The sequence below is a fragment of the Acanthochromis polyacanthus genome, chromosome 11 (genome assembly GCF_021347895.1).
Source record: "Acanthochromis polyacanthus isolate Apoly-LR-REF ecotype Palm Island chromosome 11, KAUST_Apoly_ChrSc, whole genome shotgun sequence".
Lineage (NCBI taxonomy): Eukaryota > Metazoa > Chordata > Actinopteri > Pomacentridae > Acanthochromis > Acanthochromis polyacanthus.
The window spans coordinates 39,730,504-39,755,495 of record NC_067123.1 but is presented as its reverse complement, the minus strand read 5'-3'; the positions used below and the strand labels follow the sequence as shown (position 1 = coordinate 39,755,495).

The 24,992-nt window shown below is 41.7% G+C and overlaps 1 protein-coding gene across 6 annotated transcripts in view; it reads left to right on the top strand.

Annotated features, from left to right (window-relative positions):
* Positions 1-1,309: 1,309 nt before the first annotated feature.
* Positions 1,310-24,992, top strand: part of LOC110956515 (voltage-dependent calcium channel gamma-4 subunit-like) — a 59,761-nt gene continuing 36,078 nt past the window's right edge. Inside the window, exons 1-4 of one of the 6 annotated variants that reach the window (XM_022202061.2) lie at positions 1,310-1,546; positions 9,266-9,618; positions 14,108-14,362; positions 18,871-18,954. In XM_022202061.2, coding sequence (XP_022057753.2) covers positions 9,588-9,618; positions 14,108-14,362; positions 18,871-18,954 — 370 coding nt within the window. In that variant the 5' untranslated portion in view covers positions 1,310-1,546; positions 9,266-9,587. Of the gene's footprint in view, positions 1,547-8,797; positions 8,962-9,262; positions 9,619-14,107; positions 14,363-18,870; positions 18,955-24,992 lie in introns of those variants that run through there. The other 5 variants (XM_022202059.2, XM_022202063.2, XM_022202062.2 and 2 more) reach the window with 5 other exon arrangements.

Genomic DNA, 24,992 nt, shown 5'->3' with positions numbered 1-24,992 from the left:
TGCATTGCCACACATGAGGCATTCTGTTTTAATTAAAGGTCTGTCAGTAGAGAGGATTGCTGGTGGTAATTATGTTCACTTTGCATGAACAGTACTGAAAAGGTCAGTCTTATAATGATAGACATATAATGCAGAAGGTGTTTTGTCAGTACAATGACTGTGTTGCCTTTTGATTTTTTTAATGTATTTAATGTGTTCCCCTCAAATACTGCACTCTCAGAACGTTCTATTTATTGTAAATTCCACCGACTTGCACCCTGTTGTAAATACAAACAATTTTTGCACATTTAAATGCCAGAAATGTCTATCGATCCATTATCTGCACACGCTGAATCCTCATTGGGGTCACGGATGGGCTGGAGTCTAACCCAGCTGACTAGGGGCGAAGGCAGGGGACACCTGGACAGGTAACAGTCTATCACAGGGCTACACATACATATAGAGACAAATTTAGAATCACCAACTAACCTCAGCATGTTTTTGGAAAGTGAGAGGAAGCTGGAGAACCCGGAGAAAACCCACGCAGGCGCAGGAAGAACATGAGAAAGACTCTGGAATAGGCCGGGACGTGAACCACGGACCTTCTAGCAGCAAGGCGACAGTGCTAACCACCAACCACTGTGCAGCCCAGTCAGACGTGTATTTAGTGAAAATGTATAACACTGTACTTGCTGTAATTTGCACAATTTGCACGACAATTACGTGCTCTTTTGTACATTGTTTCATGTCTATCTGTATGTAATGTGTGAGCTCTGTGCACCTTGAATTTCAACAAGGGGATGAATAAAGTATCTATATTTCTGTCTATCTAGGAAAGAGTTTAGCCCTGAAGCATGCTCATGGAAACTGTTTTGGGGCAGATGAGCGGTTTTGTCCGGATTGTCTCGTTGTGTTCTGGTCTGACCTGGTTTTCCACATTTAGATCTGCGGCACATTTTGGACTCAACACATCTGGTGACTGTTTGTCTGAAGACATTAAAATGATTTGGTCACATCCCTGTCCAAACACACCTGTTCCCTTCAGCCTCCACAGGTACAGAGGCCAGCAGGAACTAAAAAAAAAAAATCGACTTTCAGTGCTGAGTCAAAGCACAAAAAGGCTGTCAGTGACATTTAGGAGAAAACTCCAGTATGTCACAGTTTGTTCCATCCCTGATTACACATCGATGGAAACAACAGCATCCACCTCCCCTCCCTCCCTCTCTCCCTCCCTCCTCCTCCTCCTCCCTCCCTGTCCAATCATGCGCCTCCATCATCAGCTGCCAAAGTTGCTCTCGCAGAGGTGAGCATGTAGCCAATCAATACCATCACAGTCAGCGCACCGGAACTTTATTTCTATGTCTTAATGACACGACTGCGCGTCAATGGGAGCGCCGTGCGCATGCTTGGAGCCGTGGAGGAGCGCACCACATGTACACACTGCACTGGAAGCGTCTGACGGCGCGACGCTGTGTGCTGCTTTTGCGTTCATTTAGAGGCAGTTTAGAGCTGCTTTTAGCGGACAAAGCTCCACACTGAAGGTGGAAGTGAAGAGAATCAGCGCAAGGTAAGACAGATCTCACTAGAGAAAACGGTAAATGGCGTGAAAATATTCCAAAGATGCGATGTTATGCAAAACTGTTGGATGCGAGGATGCTCAGGGTTCAGCTGTTCTCTGTGAACTTCCATTCACAGTGTTTCTCTGACTGGATGATTATGAAGCACCATTTAAAGGACGCGTTTGTCACATTTAATTCTAGCACATAAGAGCTGCACATCTTGAACTTTCTGCCTCGTTTCTTCCGTCCTTGCTTTGTGTCCTCTGCTAAAGAACACCACGTCTTATAGTATGTGTAGGATGTGTGGAGTGTGGGCTCCAGGAGTCTGCATTTAGATTCATCTGTCTGAGTATTGAATGTTCTTGAAAGAAGCAAACCGATCCTGGTTCCTGCCGATTGAGTTTCACTTTGCTCCAGCTGGGCTTTGTGCTAAATGTCAGTGTGGGATGTATGTTATAAAAAGCTTAACTTTGCTGTCTTTTGCCGCAAACTGTGCCCAGATTTTATCTTTCCGTAAAATAGGAAGATTAGAAAATTGTTCTTCTGCAGTATAACATGGATTTAAGGGCAAACATTCCCATAATACGTCTGTAGGAATGTCTTTAACGCTCAAATAGCTCATTAAATCCTTTTAGTAAGTCAGCAGTATTGTGCAGTGTTTTGTATTCTACACATTCATTCACAGAGAGCAGCCTGGTATCATGAAACTGTGTGTTGTGAAAAGTCATCTTATGTATTATCGTGTCAAAGTCAACTTTATTGTCAGTTCTGTTGTATGTACAGGACATAGACAGGATTGAAATGCCGTTTCTCTCAGACCCCGGTGCAAACATGCAAAGCACAGTAGACAAAAAAACCCAAAAAAGACAAAGACACTCAGAAAAAGCATCGCAGTGCCACGAATAGTGAACTGGGCAGTAAAATGCTGCCTGTAGATGGATGTTTACAGATGTAGAAAGAGGTGCAATGTGTTGTAATTGGAGCAAAATAATGTAATGTAATAATGTAGTGATGAAAGAGTCCAGTCTGATTGTTTTCATCCACAGCATGAGTGTGTATCTGTGTGTATGGCTTTGTACTGAGGGTCGACTGATATGTTTTGTTTTGTTTTTTATTCCATGTAATCAAGGGGACTGATGACTGATATTTAAAAATGAGATATTTGCAATTAAAGTGAAAATCTTGCTGTCGAAATTTTGAATGACACAAGATCTGGACAAAGTGTGTTTGTTTATTGAGGTTTTACATCCCTTAGTACTGATTGGTTGCATGTAATGAGTAAGAGCCAATTAGACGGATCTGTGGGTGGGTCAGTTTGATGAGTTACAGGTGAAGCAGCCTGTTTTTGAATTACTTTATTATCGGGAATTAGTGCTGTTTTTTAACACAAATTTTTTTAAAAAAATGCTGAATATCTGATACTTTTGAGAATGAAAAACACCTCAACCTGCTTTACCATCATTCTAATGGAACCATCAGACCGTAGCGCTTCATGGGATTCATTTTGTGGTCATTTTAATCTTGATAAATTATACATAAACTGTGCTTCAAGTGGTGCATTTCTTACACTGAGGAAAGCGCAAATGAAAACAATTACTCATCATTTTCTTATCATGTTGCTTTGTAAAGTTGTATCCTCTGAAATCTTTGGGCTGGATGTCATGCATGGAAACAAATCAGACTCACCTAATTTTAAAATTTAAAATCCATCGAGTTTCTACCATTGATTTGTTTTGGATGATGGATTTTTTTTTGGGCTCAGAGTTCAACTTTCAATAACCACTTCTTACTAGATTTTACTTTTCAATGCTCATAAATGTATTCAAGTTTAAAAATTCTAGGCACAAATGTTCAAGTGGCTCAGATTCAACAGTCTGTACCCAAAATGTGGAATAAAAAGTTTCTTCCTAAGAGTGAAACAATAAAATCAGTAACACAAAGACGATATTTTAAACAACTGAAGGTTATTAAACTGTAGTGAGCATAATGTGGACTTTAGAGTGAGAGAGTTACATTATTGACGATTCATCCGTGTGTTTTTAAAAAAACTACTGGGAAACGTGTTGTTAGTCTGACCTTTTTATTGCTTTATTCATTTTTTTTGGCCTTTTAAATCACAGCACAGATGCTTGCGTGATGTTCACTGAAGATATTATGTTCATGTGCAACATGTGGGGCTTTGCTTCTTACTAAAATGAACAAGACAAAATGGAAATAACAGATTTCTACGTTCACAGAGACACCGTTGTTTGTCGCCATGGCTGCCGTCAACCTTCCTGTTCTCTCAAGCATGACCAAAGAAACATAACTCAGTTGATTGGTAGTTTGATGACTCACGCCTGGTTTCCCTCCTGTTTTATCAGAATGTTTTTACACTGAATAGATGCGGCTTATCAAATCTGAGCAGTTTGAATGTTTGTGCTTTGAATTTTTCACTCTGAATTTGTGAATATTGGACAATAATGGTGACAATGACTTATTGAAATTTGCACTTGTTGAATTCAGAGTGAAATCATTTGATGACCGATCGTCCGTCCTCTTTGCTCTTTGATGGCGGCTCCCCGCTGTGCTGCTCCCATTATGATCAACGCCACAATGAGCTGCTGCATTTTGTCCACGTTCTGCTGCTGTTCTGTATTCAGAGCAGGATTCACACCATCGCTGCATTTGTGGCTCGTTTTGTCCTTGAACTTTCATCCTCTTGCGTCCGTGCTGCCGCCGGCGAGCCCTGTCCAACGCGTGTTCTGTTCGTGTTGCGCTGCAGCATCGGGCCTCCCTGGTAATCCACAGTGTCAGTGTGAGCAAGCAGGTTTATTTTCAGGGTTCCGAGCACAGAACAACAACGTCTGACTTCCTGCTTGTTGTTAGCGATGGCGGCAGGCCTCCCAGGGGGTCCTGCAGGGCTTCTCAGTGGGTCTCAGAAGAAGTAATCAAGAGGAATACTGAGCAACATCTCTGCTGCAACTCCTGCAGGGGCCGCTAGATGGGCTGCACAGGGACTCAGGCTGCACTGAAATTGTCATCTAAAAAGAATAATCAGTGATTTTGTGCCAGCAGAAGTTTGTTTTATGTCTCTTTAGTAATTAATTGGAGATTATTTAACAGGTTTGCTGTAATTTCCAGGCGGAGGTGACATAAGCTGCACTAAGTTTGCAACAAACTATTCAATTACAGTAAAGTCTGCATTCTGTTAAAGATACAATTCTGCAAAATTTGAGACAATTTTCTCAATTTGTAGAGTTACATAACTCCTCAAAAGGCCATAAGGTGGTGATAATCAGTCTGACTTGTGATTCAGCAGGATTCATCCTAATAAAGAAGCTCCCCAATGCACCCCAGGCAGGATTTAAAAAGAGGAGGCATCAACCTTTCAGCATCAGTTTGAAATGCCTGCAGATAAATGCTCATACAGATCTGTGTAGATGTGGGAGGAACTGCCAATCAGGGAATGCTGCACTTACAGAAACATCTTCTCTTCATCTCCTAATTTATACTTCTTGCGATAATTTACCACGTCATTCATCTGATTGTGGCAAAAGAAAATCCAGCTACTAGTTAGATGGTAAGAAGAGAGTTACTGCCTATTAAAGAGCAAAGAAGGAAAGCAGGAAACCCAAATGACATGCTCTTTAGGAACCAGAGTGACATCACTGATGGTACGTCAGTTCCTTTCCTCTGAAGAGAAGTTGAAATGCTACATGAGGAAAAAAAATCACACTTTGGTTTTTCACCAGTACTTTCTGTAAGTTTCGTAATCCAAAAATCCTGCTAGTCAATGCTAAATTTCTCCTCGTTCCCTGGTGGGGGTGGAGGTGTTGAAGAGTTCCAGCCAGCGTTAGTGTGTACAGTTTTCTCTGGATGGACTCCTTGCTCACTCGATGCCATAAAAAGCTTTAATTTCTGACTGTAATTTTTGATTCTTTGCTTTCCCCGCACTGGGAACAATTTGTTTTACTGTCTTTGTAGCAGCAGGGCTTTCTTTAAAGCAGAGCAGAGACTCTTAAAAAAAACTCCAGCTTCAGATGGAGGCCATGAACTGGTCATTCTCTTTAAACAGGTGATTTGTAAAGTGGGACCACAGTTTTGTGTAATCGTCTGATTCCAGTGCGGAATAGACGTTGCTTACAGTAGCTGTAATGTTCATGGCCAGGGCAGCATCAGAAGAGAACATGCTCTCCAGATGTTCCACGTCTCCTGCTGTTAATTGTAGCACTACCATCCAGAGGTTGTCATGGTTTCTTGTACCTGTGACTCAGTCTGGATCCTAGAGGATAACCAAAACTGGAGCAGAAGATTCCAAACCTGACATATCGAGTGAATATTTTTAGCTATATTAAAAAGAGAAATGAATGGATCATTGTTAGCTTGCTGTAAATATATGACTTAAACTAGTTCATAGTAGGGCTGCAACTAATGACGCGTCGACAAATCATCTGAGCACGATACGTCATCAAAAGCGGAAGTGAGCGCGCAATGCAACAGAAATCACCATCTGACCGGACTGCGGAACACGGACAGACGTTGGCGGTGCATCGTGCATGTATTATGTATGCACGATGCAGCACGGATGTCTGCGTTTAGATACAGCTGTATAGTAAACACTGACATCCGCGTTTACGACAGATCACAAATGTCCGTGCTGCATCGTGCATACATAATATCTGAAAGATGCAGCGCCGATGTTCGTCCGTGTTCCGCGCTCCGGTCGGACCCTGGTGTCTGTTGCATTGTGCGCTCACTTCCGCTTTTGATGACGTATCGTGCTCAGACGATTAGTCGATGCGGCGTTAGTTGCAGCCCTATTTCATAGCTCCGCAGCGTCGTCAAACCTAAACGCACTCTGTTACATGTGTTGCAGGCAGTGCTGAGAGAGTCGGAGCCTCTCTGGTGAACAATGATGGCACCATTTTTAAATTGCCCCTAGCATGTTTTTCTGCATTGTACTCTGTTGAAACAAACCAAACACAGAACGTCTTCATATTGGCCACATATCCAACAATATATACGCCCATACCAATAAACCGCTGATGGGCTGATGTCATCGCAGCTCATAAGTCGGATTCTATTGCCGTAGCTCCCAAATCTGCATGTTGTCCCAAGATTAACTGAAGTGATCAAGCGTACACTGAGATGTACTCTACCTGCAAGTCTTATACGAATAATACAAATTCTAAATATATATTCAAAATTTAGAGTTTGCAGCGTATTAAATCACTGTAATGTGGTTATTTTATACCAAAATAATAATAAAATCAGTGCAGACTAGTGTGTGCGTGGTTCAATCTATAATTGAGGGACTTTTGAAGTCCATGGATATGTCTTGCATGTATTTTTATTTAAAATGAAAAAAACATTGTTTTTATGTTCATTATGATCATGTTCTTAGAAATTCCATAATTATTTATTATGGAAACAATCATTTATTCATAACAAATGACTGGATATCACTAAAATATCAATTAAACATCGATTGAATGAAATAAAAATCATCTTCTAATGAGCTAAACAACAACAAAAATGAGCTGATTCACAAATAGTTTGGATTGTGTTCTTTTTATTAACTTGACATAATCAGGACAGTTTTTGTGGCACTATTTCTAATTTTATATGTAAAGTAACAAATTGTATCTGTGTCCGAGAAATCCCTTTCCACTAAGTTCCCCGTTCCAAAAACTCCTCTCCAGGAAGTGTGTTCATTCCAGATCACATGACCTGCTCCACATGATGTCATTTCCTCCTGAAGAAAAGACTGGAAGACTCCAAGGCTTTCTGACTTATTTAATATAAAGTAGTCAACAGGTTTACTACAATATCTTTAGAAATAACTTTACATTTTACCCAGTTGTGTATGTGTAATATTTAGAAGAATCTTTCTCTAAAATGCCACGTGGTGTTTGGTTATAGGCGGCCATGTTGGTTTCAGGTCAGAAAACAGCAAATATGTCACCTATGATACCTGTCGGCTATGTGACAAATAGTCCCACAATTATATATTGACCCACATTCCCACATTCATATCCACCCAATCATTTATTTATACCCAGTTTATCCTGTGGAGGAACACAGTGGGGCTGATGTGGGCTGAAGGGCAGGGTGCATCTGTGTGTGCCAAATCCAGGCAAACATTCAGTAAACGTGAAATAAGTTGGCACTAGCAGTTTCACATTGCAGAAATGTGGGGTGATTTACAGGTAGTTTGGTCTTCTTGTGGTTAAAAATAATGGACTGATCTTGGAATGAACTGAAACAGTATTGATTGATGAGAGCGTATCGACCAAACAGTCGACCTGGACGCTGTAGATGACCAACTACTTAGATTTTTTAAACAAAGTTTGCATGAAGCCAACTTGTTCCTGGTCAAGGAAAGGCACTTGAATAAGTTTACGGTAAAAATTGTCGTCACTGATTTAAGATTTTCACTTAAAGTTTGTCTTCATGAAGATTTCTGGCTGTTTAAGTTCATCCATGTGTGCCAACAGACTCACTGCTCTGCTCAAGTTTTTTTGTTGTTTTTTTTTTTGTCAGTTAAATGCGTTTTGAGCAAAGAACTAGTGCTGTTGATTTTAAGCAGCTCGAGATCTCCCGCTGTGTTGCTGCAGATATCTCTCGTGGATTTCTGGTGCCCTGCAGTTTTGGCAACAGCTTTCAGGGAAAAAAAACACAAAAAAACCCCCGAGCTAAACGTGACCCCATGTCAGTGCTGATGGGGATTCTCTCTTCAGGAAGACTCTCGCTTACTGAAAATGTAGGACGTGAGTTCACGCGGGAAAGCGAGCCACTCTGCAGTAATGCCCTTTAGCAAGGCATCGAAATCCTGGAAAAACTCCGCATTGTGCATTTGAAAGCACGAAACGCTGCTAAATGCTTGTGATGAACAATCGCACCAATAGGAAGAAAGTTGGACGGATGAAACATGCCGAGACACTGTGACCGCAGCGCTAATGACTCACAAGTCTGTCATCTCTGCTGTGAATGTTCATTCCTCGTGTGCTGTACCCCGTCACGTACATCCGCCACACAAACATGTGTGTTTGTGGCATCCTTCATGTTTCACATCCAGGCTCCTCCGCACACCGAAGGAATTCACACACTCATATTATTTCATTTTATTTTTTTTTAATCTCGGCGAAATCCTCTCAGCTGTTACATCCATCCCTCTACTCCCCCAACACACACACACACACACACACACACACACACACACACACACACACACACACACACACACACACACACTCACCAGCTCCACCATAGACTTTGGAATTCACTGTTGCCATGGCAATGGAATAGACCACGCTCTCTCGCATCGCCTGTTCTTTTCTATTGCTTTGTATCTCTCTCTCCGTGGAGGAAAACCAGCTTCTCGTGTTTGACAGGGAGGGGGCTAGTAATTTTTTCTCTTTTTTTTTGCCGTCGGCATCAGGTTTTTGGATGTTTGCATGTTTCTATGTTTGTTTGTTTGTTTCTCTGGTGACACATTACCATGTAGAAAACACGTTTGCAGAGGAGAAGCTTCTGTACAGGAGCATCCTCTGGTTTCATGTCACGTTCGTTAATCGAATCCGTCCCCCCCCCCCACCACCACCACCATCTCATCTTCTCATCTCGCTCCCCTCATCTTCTTCTCCCCGTCCTTTTCCTCCTGTCCCTCTCTTTTCTTTCTCTCTCTCATCTCCTCTTACCCTTCCTCCCCACACCTCTTCTTCTCTCCTGCCTTTCCTCAGTAGCTAAGATGACTGCCACGACAAGTCAATGAGAAGAGAGGACGCCAAGTGAAGAAGTATCTCCCTCCCCCTTACTTGCTGGAAAGGAGCGAAGGAGGTGTGTTCAAGATAATACAACAAAAGAGAGGAGTTTGGTGGAAAGGAGGGAGAGAGCAGGAGGAGCAGGAAGAAGGGTTAAGAAAAGCGAGGAAGTGGCAGAGCAGCGAGGGAGAAGGGGGAAGAAGCGAGGGGATAAACGGTGGATGGAGGCGGCTCGGACCGGGGAGCGCTCTTCACTGACGAAGAAGATCAGCAGCAGCAGCAGCAGCAGCAGGGGGGAGAGGAGATGGAGGCGAAAGGCAGAACCATGCCCCCAGGTAAGAACACACACTCACATGCACACACGGGCAGATGTGCAATCAGATACAGATGTGGAAGCTTGGATTTTGCATGCATGACACATTGTGAATAGACGAGCACAGGTGGACAGGCAGGAAGCCACACACACACACACACACGTTAGAGTAGAGATATGTCCAGATGTGTGCATTCAGAAGGCTTCGATGACTCTGCACTGACATTTGTGGAACCAAGCTAAATGTTTGCATGTTCAGATGACAGCAGGGACGTGTGAGGAGTTCAGCAAAACTGTAAATAAAGAAAAATGAATGTAAGGAAACAGGTAGCGGAACGTTGGAATCACCTGCCTGACACTTGACGTGCCGTTTTATTTTCATTTAGTTGTCTCTGCATGCACCGTGGCTCCGAACACATTTTCAATTGTATAGAGCAGCCTTGGTTGGTCGAGTGCCATAAATTCTTTGAAGCGAGCGGCCAATCAGGAGCGAGTACGGCGAGGATACGTAGGATTGTGTCACCTCTTGTTGTCTAGACTGGATGCAACATAATTTTTGTAAAAAGAGAAAATATTTAGTGTGAATTTGCATTGTTGCCTGAGGTGTATTTACACACTCAGTCAGTTTATTTGTGGTAAAGGAGTCCCTACCAAGCAGTGTGTGACTGAACATACTTTTTAAAAGTTGGACATTTGTCATCTGTTTTGTAATTATTTTTTTCTCCACATTAGGAAGTTTTCTAATAATGTCAGATATTGGATTTCAAAATTTCATGAGCTCTGAGCTTGAAATATTGCACTTTATGAGAATGAATGTGTGAAAGTAAACATTTTCGAGCTAAAATACCAAAAAACGATCACGTTGTCACAATTTTCTAATTGTTTGAGACACACTAGTCTGTTTATATGTACAGTAAGTAGAGATGGACAAGACTTACTTATGGGGCTGTACTTAATCAGATGTATATAGTTTTATTTATTTATTCATGTAAATGATGGAGGACGGTATATGCTGTATACATTGTAAAGCACTTTGACAAAACATATGGGGAATTTATTATATTTGCATATTATATATAGTAATGACTTGCTTTGACAAATTTATCTCAGTTGCTTTATTTTGTAAAGCGTCTGAGTGACCTAAAAAGCGCTATATAAATTTAATGCTTTATTATTATTATTATTATGATTGTCTTGTCTGAAATATAAATATAGATAACAGCACATAAAAAAGGATAAATTAAGCTTTATTAATCCCTCACTGAGGAAGTTCTCACATATCAACAGGTAAATACAAATGAAGCATAGTAAGAAATGCAAAAGTGCACTAAGGATAAAAATAAGGACATAATAAATACTATATGCAGCCTTCACATGTGCAGATACTGGAGGATGGATAATACATCCAACTGCAGTGTGTAGAACTGTACTGAATATATACAGAGTAACTCACAGTGCTACATAAAGTTTGGTGTGAGTTGGTATTGTTGGATCCCCACTCAGCTCCAGGTCGAAGGTTTCCCCAGCTCTGCACATTTTAGTATTAACATCATCTTTTTTTTTTTTATTCAGTTGTAACCCCGTTCTAATGTGTGGCTGTTCCAAATGGACACTTATGAATCTAATTTCGTTTCCTTAAAGCAAGCTGAGTCACCTCTGCTGGAAATCTGTATGAATAAAAGGTTTCAGGTTTAGGTTTGGGTCTTTTTTTTTTTTTACTTTTGCTTAAAAAATGCTGAAAAGACACATGAATACAGATTATGGCCAAACAGCTTTCAAAAAATGTCTCACCCTTCAACATTCACTGACCTGAGTGAATATTCTGCATTCTTAATGGCACTGGTCCCAGTTATATACAGTGAGAAAGCATGATTCAGACAGTGCAAACGCTTTTCAGGTAGCAGTAACGGCTACAATAGCAGCAAAATGGTAGCTTCTTATGTGTTCTCTCCTCGACGGGGACGTTTACTTGTTGAGTCACTGTGAGCTGCACAGAGGTTTCACTGCTCGAGTCCAGCAAACAAAACGCTTTTAGTCTGTTTTTATTGGAAAAATGGGGGTAAAAGACGACTCAAATTACAGATGAATCACTGCAGTTAAAGCATTTCCTTTTGTGCATTAAAATAGGCAAAGAAATCAGAGCACGGTTATGATTTAGAAAAAAAAAAGAATCTGAATGCTAATAGCAGTGACGTCTTCCTGGGACTTACTTTATGCATATTCCAGCAGGCGGGTCACTTTCAGGGTCAAAGTAGCAGTGGTCGCTGTTATTTTGGGATTTGCGTTGCCACGGCAACGCTCGGCAGGACAGCTGAATTAGCCAAATAGTTTAAAAGCCACACCGGGATTGGTATTCTCTGTGCGATCGATTGTTTGCATTAACCTCCCGTTTGTGGCTGCATGAACAGAAAGCGTGGCTCAGGGTTTCTCCACAGCCAGTGCAGCTGCCGCCGTTTCCTCTCCATCTCTGTTGAAACGCTTGAAAAATCTTGCTGGGAGCTAAATGGAGTCCTGTGGCTGCAGAAGCATCCCCTCCTCTTCCATTTTCATTTGTGTCTCCTGAAGCACAACACATGCATTGTATCTCAGCTTTCCTCTTCTCGTCGCTCTCGCTGTTCACCTCTCAGCTCCCGTTTATGCCTCTCGTCTCCACTCCTCTTATCTCTTCTACCCTCTTGTTTTTATTAATGTGTACAAAAGCCTCAGCACTTCTTTCTTCTACCTTCAGCTGCCCTTTACTGACAGGAAGCCGCCATACCTCCTAATTTTGTTGTTTGTTGCTTTTATTGTGAAACTCTTCAGAAGTCTTGGTTTTTGGAGGAAGGTCGGTATTTAAATTTGCTCAGAAAAGCCACTGAGCTATAAAATGACGCTGACTTTCGAATTCTTCTTCTTTCTATTTCTATCCACCGAGCTTTGAAGCAACATTTGGAGTTTTTTTTGTGTGTTTTTGTTGATGCAGCGGGGTCGGCATTTTGTTCTTAGCTGGCTGCGTGCCGCCAACATTTCTTTACCGCTTCAGGCTGTGTGTGCTGTTTTTTGACTTAAAAAAATAAAAATAAAAAACGCTCCAGTGTGCTCACACCGAATCAAACCCCATCAGCAGCTCCCACCTGTCACCTACAGTGGCCCATGAGGGACAGGACTTCTATTAATGCATAAATATTTGACAGTTCAATGAATAAATTGTGAACAGGCTGCAATGCAGAAATGGTTACACGTCTTTTTTTTGTCAGTCATTTTCAACTTTGCAGGCATTTAAGCATTTCAGGAAGATTTAAACCAATAAATTATGATGATGTCAGTGGATTAAGCAAGAATCTGCATAATTTCACATGAATCCAAACACTGAAATGAATAAGCTTGTTTGAAAAGCAGGTTTTCCCAGGACTGCCCAGTTTGGGTATAATTGTGTCACCTGTCATCACTTCTTACTGCTGATCTATACACTGATCAAACCAGAGTCCAACCAAAAGTAAAAGTAAACTTAGTCCAAATAGAAATTAGGTTGAAAAGGAAACCACTTAAGCCCTTGCATTACCAGATTTGGATATTTTTTTTCCTGTGAAATTACAGAGTTTGAGTGTTCTCTGTGTATTAATCAGTCCCTCCAGGATTTCTTGGCTTTTTTCCAGATTGTTGTGGCCTGAAATGACTGAATTCACAGCAGCTTTTCTAAAAAAAATTGCGATACAAGTTGTGATGCTGAAGGCCTATTTGTTGCGATGAAATTGTGGGACAAAGTGACAATCGCTAAAAAGTTGCATTTTTTTCAGCCTTTAGAGCATGTCTCAACATTTTAAATGACACTCATGGGAGTACATTTTGCCAAAATGTACTTTCTTGGGTAAAAAATGGCTGAGTGTCCCACGGGTAGCTAACTTAAAGGGGCTAATTATGAAGTGTTTTGTATTATTTTAGTATTTTCCTTCTTTTTTCAATGTAAATCTTAGTTTATATGGTGTATAAATTTAAAAAAATGGCATATAGGCATAAGACTTTCAAACGTGTTCTTGTGAAAGCCATTTCACGTCATGAAAATATTTAAATGATGATGTAATGCTACCTAGTTACAACATTTCACTAAAACTTAATGGGAGAAGTCACTTCAACAGAGACTTGTTTGAATTGTGAAGGGTCTAGAAATACTTAGAGAAATTCTATTAGTCTCCTGTGAAGTACATAATCTTTAAGTCAACTTTAGTAGAAGCTGCACTAGATTCATGGTCCACAGGATGAGTGTGACCAATCAGCACTCGGTGTTTTAGTAACGGCCGACTGGAGGTCAGGGATTAGTGCTGCTAATAGCCGCACAGCTAACACATGGATTTGTGATGGACTTCTTACAAGAAAGATCATCAAATCTGCAGAACTTTGAGTAAAATAGAACGGTACCGACCATAATCCAGCTTCCTATAATCACCTATCACTGTGACTTTGCACAGTTTAAAGTCGAGCATTTTGGTGTGCAGCAGTTAGACGGAGCATTTTGTTGTCTGTGCTCCTGCCAGATGTTGGTTTCCTTCCCCGCCCAGCCATGGTGTGGTGGGAACGAGGCATCCAGGTGCTGCTGACCACCATGGGAGCGTTCGCAGCCTTCGCCCTGATGACGGTGGCCATCGGTACGGACTACTGGCTGTACGCCCGGGCCTTCATCTGCAACAGCACGGCTAACTCCACCCAGGACGACTCCAGCTCCAATAAGGACAAGAAGGACCCGGGGGCTCTCACCCACTCCGGCCTCTGGAGGATCTGCTGCCTCGAAGGTACGGCTGGTGTTTGTTTAAAGCCACGGAAACCTTCTTTGGATGCGTTGTGGGTTGAATGTACGTATCATCTCTGGCGTTTGTCACCGGAGGGTCTGGGAGAGGTCAGCGTGGCCGTCAGTGTAATCGGAGCAGACATAAATAGGTGTTCTCTTACTCACAAACACAGTCACATGTTTACACGCCACCAGTGTGACATCCTGCTCTGCTTTGGTTTCATTTGTCTATTACGTTGTTCTGCTTTTTACGTTTTTACCATCTTTAGGAGGTCGGCCATGAGAATATCTCGTTGCAGCAACAACTTGAAGTCCCGTTACGAGTTGGTCCAACTTTTCAATTCAGTTTAGTTCAATTTGGGTTGATTCAGTTCAATTAAATTTGATGCAGTTTAATTCAGTGTGGTTCAATTTAATTCAGTTCAATTTGATTTGGTTTAATTCAAATAAGTTTAATTTAGTTCAGTTTAATTCAGTCTAATCCTCTTTGCTTAATTTTCGTTCAGTTTGGTTCAGTGCATTTCAGTTAAATTCAATCATATCAATTGCAATTCAGTTGAATTTGATTTAATTCAGTTTAGTTTAAATCAATTCATTTCCATTCAGTGTAATTCAGTTCGATTTATTTCAGCTCAGTTCACTTTACAGCAGTTCAGTTCAGGGTTCAAGAAAAACCAGCATTTTATGTCTTCATTGGCCACATATCACTAAGTGCAACCTGTTAGTCTTATTAGCATAAATGAATTCTAAACACACATAAAAATAGAGTATCTGCAGCATGTTAAATCATTTCAAGCTGGTTATTTTATACTGAAATGTTAGAAACGGACTCGGAGCAGAGCATTTTCCCACATTCATGAAGAACTATTGCGGAATAAAACACAGACGAGTTCGCTGCTGTTTTTAGATGATCTGTCATGTTGGTTTTTGTTTTGTTTTTTTTTAGCTGTGAGATGCAAACTGCTGTTTAAAGAGTTTACACTTGACTTTTCAGCCGGCCAACAAAACGCAGCCACACCGACGCCTTCTTTGACGTGGTGTCGGTGAGTTTGGATCACAGTCAATTCAAAACATGAGCCTCTGAACTCTGAGCAGTTTCTGGTCCTGGGCCTTTATAGAAACGACTCAACCATGGCTAGAAGTAGAGTTAGCTCAAATCAAATGTCATCTGTGTCATACATACACTTCTAATGCCATTTATCCAGAAATGTTTACATGGAAATATTGCATAAAATTGTTAGTTTTTACATAATCTAATCATAGCAAGGATTTGTTTGGAATTTTTTTCCACAATGCAGTGATTCTGATGAACTGTCACTATTTCACCAATAGATTTGGTTTAGTTCCTGACCGAACAGCTTATTACAGATGAGTAGTTCAAGTACCATTGCGAAGTTAAGCCTTCTGTTTTTACACTTTCTGACAGATAAATGGTTTAATTTCACCGTTTCAAACCTGCCAACAGTTTTTAGGGTTCAGACAGTTAAAAAGGTGAGGTTATCTGTTTGTTTCGCCACCAAAAATAATGGATTAAACCTGCATTGCTTTTAGTAGTCTGATAAAAATGGATGAGAATCTGGTCAGGTGAAAGCATATCGGCCAACCAGTGGACAATGATGGGAGCAGTCCCAGGAAAACAACACAGGTCAACCCTGTCTCCTTCACAATACATTTGTTTTTCCAGTGATGCTGTTGGAAGGTTATACCTGAGTGGATGTCGTTTAGAAATGACTGCTTTTCTGGGGGAATGAAGCACTGCATTGGTGGTGAAAGTGGACAGCAGGACTTTGATTTTGGAGTTTTTGGGTTCATATCTTGAGCTTTATCAGAGGTTGGGTGTAGCTGACAGATATGCTGTGTGTCAGGACGCCTTTAACCAACCGTTAAACATCTGGGCGTATATTTTACTGCAAGGCTGGAAACTAACGTATGTAGTTTGAGATGCTCGCTATCAGCATGACCAACGCCGCCCCTACTTTCCCACTTAGTTGGGCTCCATGTTGAGAATAAGCAGGTGAATAACGGCAGCCTGTAGCGGATGGTGCAGGTCTCTGATAAGACCTAGTGGAACCTGATGGCGTGGTCGCCCATTTAAAATGCAGAACACCACGATATCCAAGCAGCCGATACAGCGACAACACCTCCAATCCTTCAGCTACAAGCAGATGTAGTGATGTCCAGTTGTACCCATAATGCACTATGATACCATCCCTGTTTTCTGCTTGGTACTAGGAGGCTAATTTAACTCTAAATGTTCTTTCTTTTGATGCATTTTTGAAGCTTTGCCGCACTTTTTCTGCACAGACACACAGAAGATACTTAAATATATGCACACATACCACAGCTCATCATAATGCCGAGTAAATAAATGATTGCATTCATTTCACTAGCACGAGTTTGATGATTATAAATAAGAGAACACCAGCCTCCTCACTGCATTTTCCTTTTTCTTGCACCGAGATGTGGCATGGAAGGATGTCTGTAAAATGTTCCTCTGCAGTGGTTTCATTAAGTTTAGTAATTGTTTTGGCTGTTTTCTGTCCTGCCAGATGTGCTCAGTAGTGACATTTGTTGTTGCCTGCAGTTCTTTTTAACTGATTACAATTGTCACATGGACTTCTCCAAATTTGCTGACATCTTGAGTGGATTTCTCTTGTGTTTTTAATCCAGTTCCTGATCCTCTCAGACAAATAATTATGTCTGTGACATGCCTGTTCTGAAAAGATCTCATTGTGCTTCAGGTTTTTCTTGGCTGATTTCTTTGTGTTTTTCATTTTGTTTTCTTTTTTGCTGTTATGTTTTGTCTTTGTGAAAAAGACTGGTCTCTGTTTCCCGCTTGATGTTAATCTGGTCACAAGTAGCTGTCAAGGTAAACGACTATGTGCCAATGCACCATACAGGTATACTGAAAGAGTGTCTGTTGTGACTTACAGCATAAAACACTGCAGGCTGCTGTTGTGCTGGGTTTAGTAAAAGGCACAGAAGAATATTTTTAGCCTCTTTAGTTCGGCACAGGGGCCTCAGAACAATGTTCCATACAGGGAGGCGGAGGAAGACCTATAGGGTTTAGATGCTTATGATTGATATTCCAGGGCTTGGACGTGGAGAATAAATCATATGTATTTAAATATTTTCTCCTTTTATCCACCTGCTGTCCATCATCTTTATCTAGATAGTTTTGTTTCCCATGAAAATGGCATAGTTGGCCCACGACTTTGGTTCAAACTGAAATTTTTGCACGTTAGCATAAAAATTAGCATAAGCATCCGTCTGACTTTGGTTAATTTTTTCTCTATTCTGCATCCAGTTGCTTGGATTTAAATGCTTATACATGCTATGAGAACAGTCACATAATAAGCATGAATGACGGTGACCACACGCCTGTTAGCATTAGCATTGCGAGCATGTTGGTGTACTGTTAGCCTTTAGCTCAAAACACTACTTTGTCCAGGTAAAGTCTCACAGAACTTGACTGTAGACAGTCACCAACTACTCATCACATCCTCTGATTGACTCAGAGGATGAATGATTAAGTCTGCTGATGAATGGTAATGAGTTCTACTATCAGTCTTTTCACAAGCATTTAGCGCTCAGCCCTTTCTTGCTCTTTTCATCTTCCACTTTTGTGTCAGTCATCTATGGTATAAAGTCCTGCACCTCTATGAAAACAGCACAACCATGGCTAGAAGTAGAGAGACCTCTGGGATGTGTTCTGTGGTGCATGCAGCTAGATTTTAAAAAATGAAATACAAATTTAATTTATTTTACCATTTTGGGTGGAGGATCTACATCTGTTGCCTGCAGGTGTTAATGCTGGGGAAAAATCTTCACATTATAATAATTTTACTACTTGCTTTTTAAATTTGACACACAGCCTGCAGTTAAGCTGAGAAGTCTTGAATTTTTGTCACTTGACCCTTGGTCACAACTGAGTAATTAATTGCTTCATAATTACGCCAAGGGCTGCCAAAGTTTTAGTTTTTTACTGAATCTAGTCAGCAAATGGTTCATTTTTGGTGATTTTTTTTTAATTTAATTTTTACTGAAATGTATAGAATGAAGTGATTCTGATTAATTGTCACAAATCTAAGCTTAGATTTGGATCATTTTAAACATTAAATGTCACAGATGAGTAGTTCAGGGATCCCTGGAAAGTTCAAAATATGACAAATTTTTCAGTTTTTACAGTTAAAGGCTGTGATCGGTGAGTCATTTTTGGCATTATCTTTATAGAGAACATGAAATTCAAAAACCAGTTTTGTGGGTTCAGAAGGGTTAATTGTCTCTTTTCATTTATTAATTTCTCCATCTCAACTCTTATCCTTCTTTCTACATATGATTTTCCTTCCCATGCCAGATTTTTTTTAAATTTGCTTTCTAGAATAGTTGGCTTTTCTCCACTTTCTCTTTCTGCTCTTCTGCCTTTTGTTAATTGTCCTCTCCCCTTTTCTCTGTGACCTTCCTCTTCCTCAACCTCTCCTCCTCTTCCTCTCTTTCGTTTTTTTTTTCCAGGCCTGAAGAGAGGTGTGTGTTCCCAGATCAATCATTTCCCCGATGACGCAGACTACGACCAAGATGCTGCAGAGTATCTGCTGCGTGAGTGACGCACACACACTCACTCTTACAAATGCACACAAACATGCGTGTATAGAGACATTAGATAACTGCACACTGGTGCACACAAAGCAACACACATATACACACTCTACAGTCTCCATCACGCTCAGATACAGAAAGGACAGAAGGGGATGGTGGGCGGGCATCAATGCACGGATGTCAGATTCAAGCAAAGTGTTCCTGAAGGTGTGTGTAGCTCCAGCGTGTGCATGTGTGTGTGTGTGTGTGTGTGTGAATGCTCAGGTGCATGGGGTTGGGAGTCTGGGGGTGTACAGAAAAGCAGGTTTTTTTTTCCACAGATGGATTGAAAGATCAGCCTTCACTAATGGATTATTTTCAGCTGCAGGATTCAGGTTTCACATCCTGCCTCCATTGTGATGGCAGATTGTGTTCATGCAGCCCTGAACCCTCCTGCTTTACAAACTATATGTTCCCTCTACATATTACATAAAGACAGCTATTTGTGTGAAGGAGGCTGCGATGCTATCTTCAATTCTCACGTCTGCTTTGCTGTGCAGCAGTGACTGAAGGAAGCTTTTTGCTCCCCGAAGGCTGCTTAGTCTTTTTATTTGTTTTAATAGCAGAAAATGTTCAGAATTCCTGGGAGACATGCAGGTTTTACTCCTGTAGCTAATGAGAAAACACTAGAAATGCCTTAAAGTGCCTCATCTTGTCGTGTTGAGATAATTTTTTCATTGTTAGATCAGCAACAACAAGTTCCTGAGATGCAACTATGTTTTCACTATCAATCCCATAATATCTGCTCTCAGTAATCAATTATTCATGTAGTGAAAGAAAGAGAAAATAGTCTACAAACCAAAGACATTTCAGTTTAGTCATGAATGACACGGAAAACAGTAAATTTAGGCGCTTAGGTGCATTTTTTCCTTTAGACATTACTGTTTCTCTGTTAATCAGTTTATCAGCTAATTATTTTAGCTCTTCTTCCATCACGCTAAAAATTCAGCCTCAGTGAAAAAAGGACTCATTACATGACTCATTATGCTGTTGAGTTTTTCACCTAAACACCCAAAAGGTCAGAAAATCACTACAAAGCCGCTATTTTAAACTCGGCGCTGCATTCTGTCCCATCAGCTACTTATCAAATCATCCATAAATTGTCCTGAAGAGGCAAACGTCGCCCACATGCACCTTTTTGCCTGTCAGAGAATCGTTTGCAACAACATGTCTGACAGGAGCCTCAGTGAATATATGTTTATCACAGTATCATCTTTTTTTCCCTTTGGAGGCAAACAAAAGCTAGCGCAGCTCGAAAAGTCACCTTGAGAATATGAAGGCTCTGCTGTTCCACGTTTCTGCCTGAGATGGAGCTTTTCAACACTTTAATCTTCCATAATTAGGGGCTCGGGCTTCGACACGAGCCACTCTCCTCTCCATTGCAAAGCAATGGGAGGAGAGTGGCTCGTGGCGAAGCCACGAGCCACTATTGTTCTCCTGCTGCGTTTATTAGGGGCTCGGGCTTCGACACGAGCCACTCTCCTCTCCATTGCAAAGCAATGGGAGGAGAGTGGCTCGTGGCGAAGCCACGAGCCACTATTGTTCTCCTGTGGCGTTTATTAGGGGCTCGGGCTTCGACACGAGCCACTCTCCTCTCCATTGCAAAGCAATGGGAGGAGAGTGGCTCGTGGCGAAGCCACGAGCCACTATTGTTCTCCTGTGGCGTTTATTAGGGGCTCGGGCTTCGACACGAGCCACTCTCCTCTCCATTGCAAAGCAATGGGAGGAGAGTGGCTCGTGGCGAAGCCACGAGCCACTATTGTTCTCCTGTTGGCGTTTATTATTATTCACGTTTCCGCCGTTTTTCGGTCACTAACTCGTCCTAGGGCTTTGAGAAAACCAAAGTAAATTATATATCAAAACGTGCGGCTTCATCGGGAATAGTGTGCTATGACTTTTCTAAGAAATTCGTCATTTTTTCGCAGAATTATTCGCAAAAAACTGCAAAAAAAGTCCCATAGGAAATGAATGGGGACTGAAAAAAAATGGCCTTGAAAAATCCACTGTTTTCCAAACGCCACTCCTTCGCCATACGTTCACCTAGAAAGTTCATTTAACCATCAAAACGCAGTGATTTTTCTTGTCTACGCAGGAATGTATTTTATGTCAGGCTGAGATTTACGGTTTTCAATCAGTGAGTCCTCAAAAAAGTGAAAATTTTCAAAATTTGCTCTGTTTAGAGTGCGGCATGTCAGTTGGTAGAGTGGAGGAGAGGAGAGAAATCCGCCTGAAAATTTCACGATCGCATCGCCCTCACGACCAAACCATAAAAGTTAGAGGAATGAAATTTGGTCAGATTGTAAACAATTTTCTTGGGATTCAAATGAATCCAAGTTTGCAGACCTACCTCTTTCTGAAGTGAAATGGCAGGCAGCAGTTTAGACCAAAGTCGCACCGTTCTCTCCATAAGAACCAATGTAAACTGAATCATCTGGCTCATGGAGGGACAGTGTTTTTTAAATCGCTGTAACTCGGTCATTTCTCACAATATTTGGAAAATAATTACATTTATGGAAAGCCACGGCCTTCTTCTCGCTCACGGTCATTTTAGTTTTCAGCTACCATTCACGGTTAGCCCACAATTAGCGCCAGAACGAGATGTTGCGCGCTGCTGCTGAGAAGCACTTTTTTGCTGTCTGTGGCAGGCACCGTTGCTATGGGGCCCATAGCAACCGCCCTTACACACGCGCAGGCATGGTCCCACGCACACACACAGACTCATTGGAGTGCCACACCCACCTTCACACCCAATACCTCCACAGGAGCTGCATTTCAGCCTGAAAATCACTGAAACCTCTCAGCTTCACACAGCCTTTACAGCAGGGGTGTCAAACTCAGTTCCAACACACCTGATTCAAATGATCAGGCTCGTTATCAGGCTTCTGCTGAGCTTAATGATGAGCTGATTATTTGAAACAGGTGTGTTGTAAGACTGAAACATCTGGAACATAGAGGATAGTGGACCTCCAGGAACTGAGTTTGACACCCCTGCTTTGGGGTAACTCCAATCCAAATGTTGACCCGGTGAGATCTTCCTGTCGTTGCCTTTCAAAATAAAAGCACAGCACAATTTCAAAATAAAAGCCTGCGAAAGGCTGGCAACGCCAGTTCAACCTCTCAACTTCACACAGCCTTTAGAGTAACTCCAATCCAAATTTTGACCAGGTCTGATCTTCTTGTCTCTTCCTCTCAAAATAAAAGCACAGCACAATTTGCCTGTTAGAATTCTCAGCTTCACACAGCCTTTACAGTAACTCCAATCCAAATTTTGACCAGGTGAGATCTTCTTGCCTCTCGTGCGCTGCTCCGGACATGCAAACATCCCGAGCCCCTCCCACGATTTCCGCACCAGCGGGAATTGTCTAGTTCTCTTTTATTCCTAACGTTTCCGCCGTTTTTCGATTCGCTTCTCCTCCTAGGGCTTTGAGAAAATCAAAGCAAATTATATATCAAAACGTGCGGCTTCATCGGGAATAGTGTGCTATGACTTTTCTAAGACATTCGTCATTTTTTCGCAGAATTATTCGCAAAAAACTGCGAAAAAAGTCCCATAGAAAATGAATGGGGAGTGAAAAAATTCGGCTCAAAAAATCCACTTTTTTCCAAACGCCACTGCTTCGCCATACGTTCACCTAGAAACTTCATTTAACCATCAAAATGCAGTGATGTTTCTTGTCTTCGCAGGAATGTATTTTATGTCAGGCTGAGATTTACAGTTTTTCATCAGTGAGTCCTCAAAAAAGTGAAAATTCTCAAAATCTGCTCTGGTTAGAGTGCGGCATGTCAGTTGGTAGAGTGGAGGAGAGGAGAAAAATCCGCCTGAAAATTTCACGATCGCATCGCCCTCACGACCAAACGATAAATGTTAGGAGAATGAAATTTGGTCAGATTGTAGACAATTTTCCTGGGATTCAAATGAATCCAAGTTTGAAGACCTAGCTCTTTCTGAAGGGAAATGGCAGGCAGCAGTTTAGACCAAAGTCGCACCGTTCTCCCCATAAGAACCAATGTAAACTGAATCATCTGGCTCATGGAGGGACAGTGTTTTTTAAATCACTGTAACTCGGTCATTTCTCTCAATATTTGGAAAATAATCATATCTATGGATAGCCACAGCCTTCCTCTCGCTCACGGTCATTTTAGTTTTCAGCTCGCATTAACGGTTCGCCCACAATTAGCGCCAGAACGAGACGTTGCGCGGTGCTGCTGAGAAGCACTTTTCTGCTGTCTGTGGCAGGCACCGTTGCTATGGGGGCCCATAGAAACCGCCCTTACACACGCGCAGGCATGCTCGCACGCACACACACAGACTCATTGGTGTGCCACACCCACCTTCACACCCAATACCTCCACAGGAGCTGCATTTCAGCCTGAAAATCACTGAAACCTCTCAGCTTCACACAGCCTTGAGAGCAGGGGTGTCAAACTCAGTTCCAACACACCTGATTCAAATGATCAGGCTCGTTATCAGGCTTCTGCTGAGCTTAATGATGAGCTGATTATTTGAATCAGGTGTGTTGGAACAGGGAAACATCTAAAACATAGAGGATAGTGGACCTCGAGGAACTGAGTTTGACACCCCTGCTTTAGAGTAACTCCAATCCAAATGTTGACCAGGTGAGATCTTCATGTCTTTCCCTTTCAAAATAAAAGCACAGCACAATTTCAAAATAAAAGCCTGTGATGGGCCTGAAAACACCAGTTAAACCTCTCAGCTTCACACAGCCTTTACAATAACTCCAATCCAAATTTTGACCAGGTGAGATCTCCCTGTCTCTGCCTTTCAAAATAAAAGCACAGCACAATTTCTAAATAAAAGCCTGCGATGGGCCTGAAAACACCAGTTAAACCTCTCAGCTTCACACAGCCTTTACTCCAATCCAAAGTTTAACCAGGTCTGATCTTCCTGTCTCTGCCTTTCAAAATAAAAGCACAGCACAATTTCAAAATAAAAGCCTGCAACAGACCAAAAAATGCCAGTTAAACCTCTCAGCTTCACACAGCCTTGAGAGTAACTCCAATCCAAATTTTGACCAGGTGAGATCTTCTTGTCTCTGCCTTTCAAAATAAAAGCACAGCACAATTTCAAAATAAAAGCCTGCGATGAACCCGAAAACGCCAGTTTAACCTCTCAGCTTCACACAGCCTTTTGAGTAACTCCAATCCAAATTTTGACCAGGTGAAATCTTCCTTTCTCTGCCTTTCAAAATAAAAGCACAGCAGAATTTCAAAATAAAAGCCTGTGATGGACTGGAAAGGCCAGTTAGACCTCTCAGCTTCATACAGCCTTTAAAGCAGGGGTGTCAAACTCAGTTCCAACACACCTGATACAAATGATCAGGCTCGTTATCAGGCTTCTGCTGAGCTTCATGACAGCTAATCATTTGAATCAGGTGTGTTGTAAGAAGGAAACATCTAGAACATAGAGGATCGTGGTCCTCCAGGAACTGAATTTGACACGACTGCTCTACAGTAACTCCAATCCAAATTTTGACCAGGTGAGATCTTCCTGTCTTTGCCTTTCAAAATAAAAGCACAGCACAATTTCAAAATAAAAGCCTGCGACATACGGAAAACGCCAGTTGAACCTCTCAGCTTCACACAGCCTTTACTCTAATCCAATTTTTGACCAGGTGAGATCTTCCTGTCTCTGCCTTTCAAAATAAAAGCACAGCACAATTTGCCAGTTAAACCTCTAAGGTTTACACAGCCTTTAGAGTAACTCCAATCCAAATTTTGACCAGGTGAGATCTTCCTGTCTCTTTCTTTCAAAATAAAAGCACAGCACAATTTCAAAATAAAAGCCTGTGACGGACCAAAAAATACCCCTCTCCTTCCCAGCTCCGGACATGCACACATCCCGAGCCCCTCCCACGATTTCCGCGTGCGGGAATTGTCTAGTTAGGGGCTCGGGCTTCGACACGAGCCACTCTCCTCTCCATTGCAAAGCAATGGGAGGAGAGTGGCTCGTGGCGAAGCCACGAGCCACTATTGTTCTC